The sequence below is a fragment of the Leucoraja erinacea genome, chromosome 30, assembly GCF_028641065.1.
Source record: "Leucoraja erinacea ecotype New England chromosome 30, Leri_hhj_1, whole genome shotgun sequence".
NCBI lineage: Eukaryota > Metazoa > Chordata > Chondrichthyes > Rajiformes > Rajidae > Leucoraja > Leucoraja erinaceus.
In genome coordinates this window covers 12,600,361-12,615,210 of record NC_073406.1, presented here as the reverse complement: position 1 = coordinate 12,615,210, position 14,850 = coordinate 12,600,361, and the positions used below count along the sequence as shown (strand labels likewise).

Genomic DNA, 14,850 nt, shown 5'->3' with positions numbered 1-14,850 from the left:
TGCATGCTTTTATAAGCTTCTAAAGTCAGGAATAATCTCATAGTTATTTGTTACATCTATTCCCCCCCTCTTATGTAATTCGGGTATTCAACATTTGCAAAATCTAAACAAATCAAAATGCTGCCAGATATTTCAAACAAATTAACAGGATTGCACATATTTTTTTCTTTCTCTTTCTAAAAACTTGTGAACATACAATTAGAGGCTGAACCCTTTATGATAATCATATAATACCAACACTTTCAACAGCTACCATGTTTCTCATAGGATATTTTTCCAATTGGAAGAATACCTGTTGAGGCAGTCTTCACTTCAGCTGGATTTAATGAATTGAATGATTAGAGTTATTGATAAAGCTTTAACCTAAAGAGGAGTGTTCTGGTAAGGGGTAATTTAGAAAGTTAATGAGATAGAACAAGGCAATAATGTAGGGTATCAAAATGGATAATGATAACCAAAGTGTGGGACGAATGAGCAGAGCAAATCAACATAAGTCTTATTGGAGTCACAACAATTTGTTAGATGGCAAAATTAATGGTCTTTTAATACATGCAGCAATATTTGATCGCTATTATAAATACGTGATTCCAAAGTAATCAAGATTGGGAATTCTAGGATGGTTAACTTTCTGCTTTATGCCAATTTACAAATAGTTCATGTAGTAATGAAGGAATTATTACCTATCAGCAAATAATCGTTCATCAGAAGATACACACAAAATGCCGGAGTAACTCAGCGGGACAAGCAGCATCTCTTTATAGAAGAAATGGGTGATGTTTCTGAGAGTCTCAGTCTGAAGAAGGATCTCGACCTGAAACGTCACCCATTCCGTCTATCCAGAGATGGTGCTTGCCCCGCTGAGTTCCTCCAGCATTTCATTTTCAATCTTCGATGCAAACCAGCAACTGAAGAACCTCCTTCTTCGTCCTATCTATGTAACTGGTTCCCACATACGCCACAACAATTGGGTATTTATTTGACCACTTCAATTTCCTCGCCAGCACCAACATGTTCTTTATCATGTCACAGGACAGGTAGCTTTCAGCTCATTGCTGTACATCACAGCATCTACACCCCCCCCCTAACAGTGTCTATCTGATCATTACTTCATCCGTCTGAAGGGTCTCGACCTGAAATTTCAACTATTCCTTCGCTCCATCGATGCTGCCTCACCCGCTGAGTTTCTCCAGCATTTTTGTCTACGTTCTATTACTTCATCCCTTTTCACTTTCCTAATATGAATGATGCTCATTTCCACAGTGCAAACTGCTGCCACAGGCTGCAAGAATTTCATGTACCTTAGATAAGTGCAAAATCTAAGGCTCTACCAATGCCATCTTCAAACCCCATGCCTATCTCATCTGTAGTCACTCTCTCCTCTGCTCTTGACTGGACATGACTGCAGTACTTTAAGCTGTCAGTATGACTATCAACTGGTGCGTCCAGGTACATTTCATGAGCTGTAATGCATCCTAGTGTATGAGTATGTGTCCAGCTTATGGCAAATATTACACATACCGCAGCTTTACTTCAGTAGACGTTAGAGGTACAGCGCGGAAATAGGTCCTTCGGCCCATGGAGTCCACGCCGACAAGCGATCACCCCCTACACACGAGGGACAATTTATACTTTTACCACAGCCAATTAACCTATAAACCTGTACGTCTTTGGAGTGTGGTAGGAAAGCGGAACACCTGGAGAAAACCCACACATGGAGAACATACAAACTGCATAGTGACAGCACCCGTAGTTAGGATCGAATCCGGGACTCTGGCGCTGTAAGGCAGCAACTCTATCGCCATGCTGCTGTGATCGTTATGAGTCTTAATGGTGTCCTTCAGTTCCCATACTTTGGACATGCTATGTATCTCCTGTCCCACCATACTTGCTTTAATCATATTTATTAAACCAATTTTTATGAAACTTCAGCTCCCTACTGTTGCATGTTAATTATTATTTTGTCCATTTACTAACCTAGTTTCAAGATGTTGTTGAATGCGTGCAGAAGATTTTAAAACAGATTGTTTTGAATCACTCACGTTATCAGATTAACTCACAAATCAGAAAAGGTAAACAAACTATTTTTTTAATCCCATAGTGTTTAGGTTTAAAGATGCATTTTGCCATTGTCTCATTGAAGTCTCTTTGTCACCAAAGTCAATTTTCCATAGATAACAGGCACTAAATGCTGTGCAAAAAATATAGCAGAATTCACAAATTTATATTACCAGACAGGACAAGCTGCAAATTGGTACACAATTTGGTTAACTACCTGGTTACGTAATTAACTGTAGGATTAACTGTATTTTTGTAATACTTTTTATTACTTACCATTGCAAATGAAAACCGCAAGACTGAGAAAATCTAACTTTCAAATTGATAAAAGTGATAAAAACAGACTTACTACACTTGCGGGCAACGTCATTAACTTCATTTAATCTTGTATAACCCTTAACCTCTTTAGTTGGCCACAGATTGATCACTTTACCCGTTAAGTTATATCTCAATGAAACATATATTCATTTTTCCTCCTGGAGCAAGTTCAGAACATTGTGCATCACAAAAAGCAATCATTTTCTCATCAGAATGCCAGCTCATTCAGTGCAGAACATGGTAAATGAGGTGAGGATTTATCAGTGAACTCTAAAAATGGGACTTAATTGTCCAGTGATTCACTGCATGGTATTCCACAGAATTTTGACACTTTTAAACAAATTCCAAATTTACATTATCATTCAGAAAGGCCATCTCACATTTACATGCATCAGTAATCTGCTTACATATCTTTTGTTGCAGAGATACCATGGCAGCGAGGTTTTGGAGAAACACTGACTTTCAGTCACTGATGATGATGTCTCAATGACCATAAGAAATCCCCGCACACTTATTTTGAGGAATCGGTTCAGTTGTACAAGTTATGATCTTCCAATACCAACTGTTTACATTTAGACAGGCCACGCTTTCCAGGCTTTCTGACAACAACAAATCCACCAATTTCTGATTGTTCATTTATTTCAAATGAAAACTGGCAATTTGACACCCGCCAGAATCATTTTTTTCTTCTTTTGCCCCACGACCAATGCTAATTACCTTACCGTATCATTCTCCTGGCATTTACACATTGCTGCTTTTTAAAATGACCACATATATTCCATTTGTTCTCTCCTGTCTTTCCCCTTTTCTTGACTCTGTACTAGCTCAAAGCTTATTTCTCTAACTGCTTCAATCATCGAACTGGATGAAGAGTAACTGACCATTAATGATTTAACCATTTACCTTTCCACAGATGCTGCCTGCTCTCAACTTTACAAGCATTATCTGCTTCTATGTCATGTTAATATATCCTTGAACTACAGAGAGTTGGCACCTCGCATTGAAACTCGTATAATTCAAAAACTGACATTCATCCCATATCTTTACAGCACAAGTTATTACATAAATACATACATCAACATATATTCTTACCCAAAACATAAATGTAGATTATTCATCACTCTGGGCTCCCTATTTGCTTGCCTAATCTCACACTTTCCTATTAAAGATTACAAGATGGCAATGAAATAAGTGTAGAATGTACTGTCAGAGGCCTGATGTCTGTCAGCTAGTTAGATGCCCACTCCAACCACTGTAACATTCCAGCTATTTAAGCACAAACTTATTTTGCAGCACCTCATCTATTAAAGATTAAACACAAACAAAGTCTTAGCAAACTACATACGGACTTTACTGATACAAAGCTTAGGTGGTTAAACTTTTACTCCAAAAGAAGATAATGAGTCAATGAATATAGAGATATTTTTGGAGCATTGAGTCTCCGAGTACTGTCAAATCACATGACATAGTCAACAGATTAGTAACACATGTTCTGTGTATGGTGATCTGCCAATGCAGTCAGCATTCAGCAAACAAGGTACAGTCAAAAATCACAATCAAAGCCTATATGTTATATGTGGCTTCTTATATGTTATATATAGCTCGATGGCTCTGTATCTCCCAACTAATTCAAAGTTTAAACCCAACGACTGACATGCATGGCAAAGCAGACAGCAGTTGGCAAACAGACCCTAAAATGCTGAATTCCCTCAACCCAACCAAATAGTGGTAAATGAGTCTGATAATCAGATGTTTAAAAAACAATTGAAATCAATTTCAATAATTTTACAAAAAAAAAAATATTCATATCTCTTTGCAATTGGTTCTACAGCTCAGGTTTTGTCACACTATTGAGGAGAGGAAGGAGGAGACCACAAGTGGGTGCATTTGATCTCTGGCTCATTGTGGCCTTCAGCACCATAATCCTCAGGTTAAAACACAAAGATATACAGGTTTGTAGCCTAAAGGGCTTGGCATAATTGTAAATTGTCCCTAGTGCGTGTAGGATAGCATTAGTGTGCGGTGATCACAGGTCGACGCAGACCTGAAGGGCCAAATGGCCTGTTTCCGTGCTGTGTCTATAAACTAAACCAAAACCCATTTAGTAGAGACAGCAGGAGAGGGGGGAGGCAGAAGGCCCTGGAGGGGGTGGCAGGGGACCCAGCAAGGGAATAGAACAAATTGGACTGCCTGGAGGAGGGGGTGTCAGAACGGGTGGAACAAAAAGGGAATCAGGGGGAATTCCTTGGGGAAGGGAGAGTAAAAAGGGTAATTTCCAGTTTTTTATTGGAATATTGGTTTTGCATACAATACAGGTCACACCACTACAGGAAGAATGTGAAAGCTTTGGAGACTGTGCAGAAGAGGTTTACCAGAATGCTGTCTAGATTAAAGGAGATTAATGTCAGAGCCTCGTAGAAGTAGATTCAATTATGAGGGGAATAGATGGGGAAAACTGTCATATCCATTTCCCTCGGGTGGAAATGTCAAAGATTAGAAGTCATAACTTTAAGGACAAAGGGGCAAAGTTTAAAGAATACATGCGGGGCAATTTGTTTTTTTACAGAGGCTGGTGGGTGCCTGGAATCTGCTACCAGGGATGGCAGTGAAGGCAGATGCAGTAGTAGTGTTTAAGAGGCTTTTAGATGGGTACATGGATGTGCAGGGAATGGAGGGGTATTGATCATGTGCAGGCAGTTGAGATTAGTTTAGCTTGGCATCATGTTTGGTGTAGATATTGTGGGCCAAAGGGCTTGTTCCTGTGCAGTACTTTTCTACGTTCTATATGTTTAAGACTTTGTTCAATCAGTGTTCTTGTCATGATTTTATACATTTCTATCAGATCAAATACAGAAAACTCTCGTTATAACCCGACCATGGGGGAGTGGGACAATGACATAGTGTCCTCTATTGCCGATCGTCCGCTATAACCGAGTAAGGGATTCACTCCCAATGGTCACTCCATGAAACAATGAGTTGTTTTCAAAAATAAAGTTATTTTTAACAATGAAAAATGTATTTTCTTACTGAAAGCTAAAAATACTAAAGGCTGTGTGTTACATTGTTTGGTGGAGTTAAGTGTCAATTGGAGAGATTTCTTGTTAATTTCAATGCCCTGTCAATTTCAATGCCCTGTCAATTTCAATGACCTCCACAATGTAACTAGCAGCCTGAAGGGTCTCGACCCGAAATGTCACCCAAACGTTATAGCCAAACAGTCTGTTACAACCAAATTCCTTTATAAAGAGGCCCGTAATAAAAAGGGTTTACTGTACTATGCATTTCCTATGTTGATACTGTATAAGCACCTCGTCTTTGACAGAAGAACCACATCTCGATAAAGTAGCATACTTTCAGTACTGCACATCTGTCTGGATAACTTATTTGAACCCACATCTTTCTAGTTCAGCTGCCTCCTGATTGTAAACTGTAATACACTTTATATGCTAGAATGCATTTCTTAGCCAATAATTAGTTCAAATTACCGCACCAGGCCGAAATATGAATCCCCATTTAGATTAAACTGTGCAAGATAATCAGGATTAAAATATTTAATTAACCTAATCATCATATCATTAACAGATAGGTAATCTGCATTTTGCATGGTCAAGAATCAAAAGTGGTTTATTGTCATATGTGCCGAAAGGGAACAATTAAATTCTCACTTGCAGCAGCACAACAGATATGTCAACATCGTGCTCTATTAATACTTACTCTCCTGCGGTTTTATAACAAACAGATCATGAAATCTTCACTTCAAAACATTGATTTGCAGCACGACTTCCCCAGGGCCGCCATGTTGAGAGCAAGGGCAATGATGCGCCGGCGCTGTCCGCCCGCCCGCATTGGGACGCTGCTGAGCCAATCGCCACTTTGCTTGCGGCGCCCGGTGATGAACCGAGCGGTGATGGAGGGACGGAGGGAGGGAGTCACCGAGATAACGGCGCTGATGCCCGAGCGCTGGGGCTGGGACGGGGGGCGGGGGAGGGAGATTCTGTTGACGTCAAGCGGCACACCGGCTGAACTGCAGCGACACTGCGCATGCTCACTGGCAGCCAGCGGAGACACGGCCCGTCGGTGGAGCAGCAATGCGCGTGCGTGTACACGGCTCCCTGACAGGGAGCGCCAATACGCGTGCGCTTCCACGGCTCCCTGACAGGGAGCGCCAATACGCGTGCGCTTCCACGGCTCCCTGACAGGGAGCGCCAATACGCGTGCGTATACACGGTTCCCTGGCGGTGGAACATCGATGCGCGTGCGCAGCACGGTTCCCTGACGGTGTGGGAGCATCTGTACGCGTGCGCAGATACGCCGTCGCTGTGCTGGTGGGGTTAGCCGCAGGTCACGTGGGGGTGACTCTGACGTCAGGAGCAGCGGGCGATGGTCCGGTGTTGGTTGTCAGGGCAAGTTGCGTGTGCGGTTGCCGGTGGTCGGAGTGTTGAGACCCGGGAGCGATGAAGCAGAATGGCGCGATCAATCCGATTAACGTGGACGCTGATTCCAGGGGCCAGGGCGGGGCTGCCGAGCCGCCGCTACCACCATCGCCGCCGGCGGCAGCAGCTCCATCGTCCGCTGTCGGCTGGAGCCTGAGGCACAAATGTGCCGCGTACATGTTGGCGCTTCGACCCTGGAGCTTCAGCGCCTCACTCACCCCCGTGGCCCTGGGCACGGCGCTGGCCTACAAGAACCTGGGTGAGCTGGACGTGCCCATCTGCCTACTGGCGGCGCTGGCCGTGTTGGCCGTGCACGGAGCCGGCAACCTGGTCAACACCTACTACGACTTCAGCCGCGGCATCGATCACAAGAAGAGCGACGACCGCACGCTGGTGGATCGCATCCTGGAGCCGCAGGACGTGGTGCGGTTCGGAGCCTTCCTCTACACCTTGGGCTGCCTCTGCGCCTTGTCCCTCTATTACTTGTGCAAGCTCAAACTCGAGCATTTGGCTCTCATCTTCTTCGGGGGACTGTCCAGTTCGTTTCTGTACACTGGAGGTACGTGGAAGGGAACTCGCTGAACCGCCATACTTTCAGTTTAATTACAATTACAAAAATCAATAAAAGTGTAGGTGCCAGTAATCCGGGATGAAAATAAAAGGCTAGACATTTCAGCTGGATAAACAGCGTATGTGGGGAGAGAAACCGCTTAACGTGTCAGGTTGAAAATCCTTAGCCAGTTTTTATGAAGGGTATCGGACCGAAAGCTATTTCTTTACAGACGATACTTAACCTGTTGCGTTTTGCCTGCATTTCAACTTCCGTTTTTATTTCAGTTCGACTGGAACATTTTTCACCTAATCTCCCGTTTTCTTTGAACCGTTTTATTACTTTCTCGACTTTGCCAATTGTATTTTATTTTAAAGTAACAGTATGAAGTTTGCATAGCCGCGTTGTTATTCATGATGTTGCTCTCTTAAAGCAATTTAGACCCACATACTTTTGAATTGTTTCAAAACTAATAAATGATAAAGAGAGTGATAGTAAAAACAGATCTTAAAGTGAGGGAGATACAACGTGTTGGAGAAACTCAACCGGTCTGGCAGCTTCTCCAGAGAACATAGGTGAAGTTTCAGGTCGAGACCTTTCTTTAGATGAAAGCATATTCATTCATACCGACGTTATTTTATCTCACTTTTTGTTTACATTGCACAACAGTTTACATTTTCCTGTGAAGCTGGCTAGTTTTGAGGAGTGGTAAATGTACACGTACTATAGACACTTGAAGAATATTTTTTTTCGGATTGAATCCTTTAACAGACCTGAATTTTATTTCAAAAGATTGGGTTTGCTCAATCTTTCTCTCTTTCTTTTATCTCGGGCCGGAAACCTACCTGGTTTCACTTCAGTTTTAATTACCTCATGTCATGGTATAGAGTAGAAAGGCTGAGCTAATTTTGCATTTGCAGAAATGAACCATTATGACACAGCTTTGATTGGAAAAAACCCTATATTTGGCATTTGGTCCTTAGATAACCAATTACATAGAAACTGTAATAATGTGATACATGATTATTTACAGTCCCAATTGTTTGACACCTGGTTCTTTTAATAGTTCAGATGGTAAACCAGTGGTTCAGAATATAAAATGGGTGTGTGGCTGGAACCAGAGTCCAAGCTGTGGGCGGCTATGGTCAGAGATGGGTCAAGAACATGTGTAGGTTTGCAGTTCGAACACAAGTCCATCCTACATGTCTACTTGCCACTCATCTCAACTGGCTCGGTTCACTGGAAAACATATGTAAGGTGTAATGTAAACTGAAAATTAGATAAAAGGGGTTAGATGTGAATGGGGGCGGTTTATCACTGTTACATGCACCGCGGTACAGAGAAAAGTTTTATTTTGCATCCTCCCCAAACAGGTCAGATAATTCCATACATAAATACAATTATGTCAAACTTAAACACAATAGGTAGAGCAAAGAGGAAGATACACAGTGAAGAATATAGTCCTTTGCATTGCAGTGGTGCATTTCCATAGTTAAAGTTCAATATCCACTTTGAGGTAAAAGTGAATTGGACAGTATCGTAGCAAATGGAAGAACCTTCAGAAGCATGATAACAGGGAATAAACTATTTCTGAGTCTGGTTTCAAGCTTCTGTACCTTTTGCCTGACAGAAGCAGGGAAAATAAGAAATGACTGGGGTGGAACGGGTCTTGTCCGTCCAATAGTCTGAAAAATCTGGTCCAGCACTAGCAAAGTCCCAAGAATATCAAGTTACTGGAGTTTACTGTAATTAATATTTTTAAATTATTTGTTTAATAATATTTACAATATATGTAAGATACAACATATAATCTACACTAATATAAACGATATAACAGATAGTGTCCTTGCCTCACTGTTTCAGGGACCTGGATTCAATTCTGAATCTGAGTACCGTGTGAAGTTTCCACATTTTTTGTGACCACGCTGGCTTCTTCTGGTGCTCCAGTTGCATATCGTTTATTCATTTGTTCTAATCTCTATTGCCGTCCATATCTCTTGTTTCACTTTCCCCTGACTCTCAGCCTGAAGAAGGGTCTCGACCTGAACCATCACATATTCCTTTTCTCCAGAGATGCTGTCTCATCTGCTGAGTTGCTCTAGCTTTTTGAGTCTCCCTTCCAAAAGACATGCTGATGGGATAATTGGCTACTATAATCTATCCCTTTTGGTAGGTTTTTGGTAAAAAAGAATCAAAGCGGAGCTGATGGGCGCTTGTAAGAAAGTAAACTGCAAAGGTTGAGGGAAATATGAGGGTCAACGAGGAACTACTGAGCAAAATGGCAAACACTTCAGTCACTGCAGATAAAGTTCAACATAAGGCACAGAATAACAGTGCAGAGTTGAAGGGTGTGAATGAAAACTAGCTACTTTGGGGAAAATCTGGGAGAAAAAATGGGGGACAGTGGCATTATTGACTCAAAGAAACATCAGCAGCACTAGAAAGGAATTAGCTCCCTGACTAGTGTAAAGCAAACCATTGGGTTAGAATTATGCAACAGTAAATCACAACAACTAGATTCATATGAAATGAAGTAACATTAGGAGTGAGCGATAGCGTAACATTTTTAGCCAAGCATAGACAGTTTGTGGTAATGGTGAACATTCATTAATCCCTATTATAGATTTGCAGTGTAATAGAGAGCCTTGCACTTATTTTATCTGTACCGTCTCTGTATTAAGTGCTGTAACACAGTATTCTGCACTTTTTATCACTTTGCACTACCTGTTGTGCTTGTGCGTGATTTGATTGTATTCGTATATGATTTCACAGGATAACACACAAACAAAGCTTTTCAATGTATCTTGGTACATGTGACAATTATAGACCAGTGCTAATACTAAGTCCCTAAAATGTGTATGGGAGTATTCTTAGAACATAGAACAGTACAGCACAAGAACAGGCCCTTGGGCCTACAATTTCTGTGCCGAGCATAATGTCAAGACAATCTCTTATCTACCTGCGCATAATCCATTTCCCTCCATTCCCTGTATATACGTGAGTAGAGTCCAGCTTACATAGGTACAGCAGGTAGCGCATAGAAAACGTACAGTGCACCACCAAATTTCCGGCAACTGATAGTCCAGCACATTCTGTAATCCCGACAAAATTCCGAGAGCACACTTGAAAAATCATCCCCCCCCCCCCCCCCCCCCCCCCCCCCCCCCCCCCCACCTGCTGCCCCCGAAAATGTGGCGCCTAGGTTGTGTGAGGCGGCCGGTCTCGACCTAAGTAGGACTTCTAAGGCCATACTCAGTGACAGGAAATGCAAGTATCCAGCAAGGCTCTGGAACTATGGTTGCAGAAAATCAGTGGTGTACCTGTTCTAGAGCAGAATTATAGTACTGTAGCGTTACAGTTACAGACTTATTATTTAACTTCCTAAGAGAGGTACCACTGCAAATAAGAGGGTGTAGAATATAATAACGTGCAAATCTTGAACTAAGTTTTTGATATTTGGTTTCATTGAACCAGAATTAAGATGCATGTTAAATGGCACCTTACTGCTTTGTGCTTGTAGCACAACTGACAGAAGTTTGTCGTCAAAGCCAAGTTGTTCCCTGAAGTTAAAAGTCCTTGGCTCTACCTGTCCATTTCACCCAAGATGCTCAATCAAAGCTAGTTCAATTTGGGCCATATCCTTCTAAATCTTTCAATTCATGTACTTGTCCATGTATAGTTTAAATGCTATTTATTGTATGCGCCTCACTACTTCCTCTGGCAGCTCGTTACCATATACCCCCCCCCCCCACACACACACCTTCTGTGTGGCCCTATTAAATTTGTCCTCAACTTGAAACGTTGCCCTAGAAATCTTAGAGCTTTGGGTTTAGTAGCATTGCATTGCTATAACTGTGCATTTAAACATTCAAATTCCTCTTTCAGCATGAATGAGCATCGATTAAGTGGTCAATAAGGCCTTCAGTTTGATATTTAGATACTTTGTAATAATGTATAGGAAGGAACTGCAGATGCTGGTTTAAACCTAAGATGGACACGAAAAGCTGGAGTACCTCAGCTGGTCAGACAGCATCTCTGGAGAAAAGGAAAAGGTGACGAATCGGGATGGGTCTCAAGAAAGGTCTCGACCCGAAATGTCACCCATTCCAGAGATGCTGTCTGACCCGCGGAGTTACTCTAGCTTTTTGTGTATATATTGCAGTCATAATGTATTTTGTGTTTATTTGCTGCATTTGAAATATTCTAACCATTGTTATTCTCTTTTGGTCTTCTATAGGTATTGGATTTAAATACTTTGCCCTTGGTGATATCATCATTCTGATCACCTTTGGACCACTTGCTGTGATGTTTGCCTATGCTGTTCAAGTGGGTTACTTGGCGATCTCCCCGTTACTTTATGCAATTCCTTTAGCCCTCAATACAGAAGCTATCTTGCACAGTAACAATACTAGAGACATGGAGTCTGATAAGCAAGCTGGGATAGTTACCTTTGCCATTATTATTGGACCAACGTTATCTTATATTGTGTATAACCTACTAATATTTATACCGTATATTATATTTTGTATTTTAGCAACTCATTATACAATCAGCCTCACGTTGCCACTTTTGACTGTGCCTTTGGCATTTTCACTTGAACGACAATTTCGAAGCCAGCATTATGCCAAAATTCCCCAGAAGACTGCAAAACTGAATTTTTTACTGGGATTATTCTATGTATTTGGTATTGTGTTAGCTCCACCAGGAACCTTGCCAAACTAAAAAGGCAGACTCATTTCTAAATGGCAGCGTCCAAACTGAAGTTGATTACACTTTGGTTTTAATTTTGAAGTCTGAGCTTTGAAAAGATAATGTTCTAACTGAGCCCCAGTTCCTGTTAAAGTTCACAAACTCTTTCGTTAAACGACACCGCTTTCTATCGTCAAGCAAAGGCACATATGGAAAAATATTTGATAATGCGTTGCATTCTCAGTGACGAAGTGGACTAGAACAATGGTATTGGCGTCATGAAAATAATTTTGTTTCGTTTTGCTTAAGTTGTAAAGACAAGTGCAATGTTAGCATTGTGTTATGGTTATATTTCAACTGGATACTGCAATGGCTTTTTTAAAGCATTTTGCCTTATCCTAAGCAAAGTTTTATTTAATCACAGAATATAAATTTAAGTGTAATGTCCAATTTTCAATATCAGAGCTTTATTTTATGCACTTAAACGGTTACCAGTGAAAACCATTCATGGCTTGTAATGTTATTTATAGCCTGCCATGTGAAATTAGATTGCATATTTTATATTATGACTATAATGTTGATGCCATTGGAGTTTTGTCCCATTGTATGTATCAGCATGTCCAGATCGTATAAGTTATACAATTAATATTTGGCAGCACAAATGATGCACATATAAATTATAGGAACTGAGAAAAATGGGTCTAGGAAGTAATAACCTAACTCCCAATTGAAAAATGACTAAGAAACATTAGATTTATTTTGACTTTTATAGTCATTTTGATTTCTTGATTGTAATTGCATTCCAGTGTCGTTATTTTCTATTTTGTGATAAATTGTAGGGTCTGATTAATGAGAGTTGTTAGCCATATTGGAGTTTTGTTTTAATTTTGGGGCTTTATTTAAATTTGAAGATGTAATACATAAATTATTAAAAGCAAATTGGCAAGATAACTGGATCTGCAAAAAAAAAAAAATGACTCCTTCCGATGGATGTGGTATTTAACATATTGTATTTTTGCTTAAAAATAATTCAAGTGGTGAAAAAGGCAGTGAACAAAAAAGAATAAATAGATGTTTTTTTCCACTTTGCATACCTCAAAGTTGTCGGATATAAATAATGAATGATCAGCAGTCATTTGCCGATAGTGCTACTTGGCACTGTTTGAATTGTGGATGAATCATACTTACTTTTGAAAAATAGTGATAAATCATATTTGTGGAAAGTCCAACTTTGTAGTACATTGCTCTCTTCAGCCCTCAGCAAATTCCCGTAATGATACACGCCTCGTGCTTTCCTGGAAACCTACGTAATTGGCAGCAGCTCCAAACATTTATTTACTAGTTTTCCATGGAATTCTGTCTTATTTTTATGACCTGATTATAATGTATCATCTTTGGCTGCATTTGGAGTGTTCCCAAGATTAAATCCTTGAGAACCTTGAATAATGGATATCCCTTCCAAACCTGGATGATGATGTTTCTTCTGCAGAGATTGGAAAAGGCATGTCTTGAATTGGGTTACGATGTTTTGTTTATTTCAGCACTATCACTCGAAAACAAAATATGGATGGAGTGAAATGTGATCATGACCATTTTTGGTCCTTTGTGATATTCTGGAAATCCAATTGGGCATTTGAGTTGTGCTTGTGACTCTGACCAAATTGGTCATTCTCATCCGGTGGCCTGTCTCCAGGAGAAATTAGTCCATATGCCCTGAGTATTCTCATGTTTAATAGCTCTTAATGGAACATTTTTTATTGACAAGCTGGATTGGAGCCTCATTAAGGCAAGTCCAATAATGCTTTACTATTTTCACCCCTAGCTCTCTGGAGCTCTGCTCAGAACTACCCTAGTTGATCAGTCTTGGGTTCACTTGGACTGGAACCAATTGAGGAAAGGCTCGTGGTGCTTTAAAATGTCAGCCTTTGATCACTCGTCTGACCCATATGGTTTCTTTGGTGCCAGATGAATCTCCAGCTGTGCACATTGTGGAATGCATGGAAGCAAAACAATTAGCTTCCAAGCCTGAAATTATCTTTATTGAGCCAAGCAATTACATTATACTAGCACTGATATCCAGTGGATGGAATTAACCCATATCCTCCAGTGTAGATTCTTTAGAATGTCAGTCTTTGATAACATTTAAAATTGGAGATAACCACTCATTCTGGAAATGTAATAATTAGACCTGTGTGGATCTGCTGTAAGAAGAGTTTTCGGTTTTATCTATCTTTAGTATTATGTTCGATTTTTGTGTTTTTCATTGTGTGTTGGGGGATAGAAATTGAAATTTCATGAATATTACAAAAGAGATTTTTCAAAATCTAATGTTGCTTTATTGTGCAAAGAGGTAGCGTTAAGTTCAATTTATCGAAGATATATGATGAATTTGTAACTGACAGCAGAACGATCAAGGATAAGTGGAGGGAAATGGACAGAGGACTGAGTATAAAGAAGGGTCCTGACCTGAATCGTTGTCTGGTCTTTTCCTAACACTGATGCTGCCTGATGCAGTGAATTCCTCCAGCATGTTTGTTTTTTACTCAATATTGTGGTTACAGTCTCTTTGTATCCATCAAAAAGTAGCTTGTTATCTGCAAATATTTTGCAGTAAGGAAACTTACTGACCTTCACCAAACTGGGAGATAGGGCAAATTATGAGAACAAGTCAAAATCCTGTTAATTTGGTTTCTTGCCTTATCTATTCATTTGGGAATTAGCTGTACAATATTTTTGCTAGAAGAATCATATTTGGGCATTTTTAAAAAGCATACAGTTAGGACCATCAAGTAAGTTATTGAGATA

General features: G+C 40.4%; 2 protein-coding genes across 2 annotated transcripts in view; one reads left to right on the top strand and one right to left on the bottom strand.

The window, feature by feature from the left end:
• mtor (mechanistic target of rapamycin kinase) overlaps positions 1 to 6,368 on the bottom strand; it is a 181,979-nt gene extending 175,611 nt beyond the window's left edge. Inside the window, exon 1 of the mRNA XM_055659446.1 lies at positions 6,088 to 6,368. The gene's annotated coding sequence lies outside the window, so the exon portion shown is untranslated. The remainder of the gene's footprint in view (positions 1 to 6,087) is intronic.
• A 336-nt stretch (positions 6,369 to 6,704) lies between these two features.
• ubiad1 (UbiA prenyltransferase domain containing 1) lies at positions 6,705 to 12,765 on the top strand. The gene is made up of 2 exons (XM_055659445.1): positions 6,705 to 7,365; positions 11,594 to 12,765. The coding sequence occupies exons 1-2, from the start codon at positions 6,828 to 6,830 to the stop codon at positions 12,076 to 12,078; spliced, it is 1,023 nt and encodes a 340-aa protein (XP_055515420.1). The 5' UTR covers positions 6,705 to 6,827; the 3' UTR covers positions 12,079 to 12,765.
• The last annotated feature ends 2,085 nt before the right edge of the window (positions 12,766 to 14,850 follow it).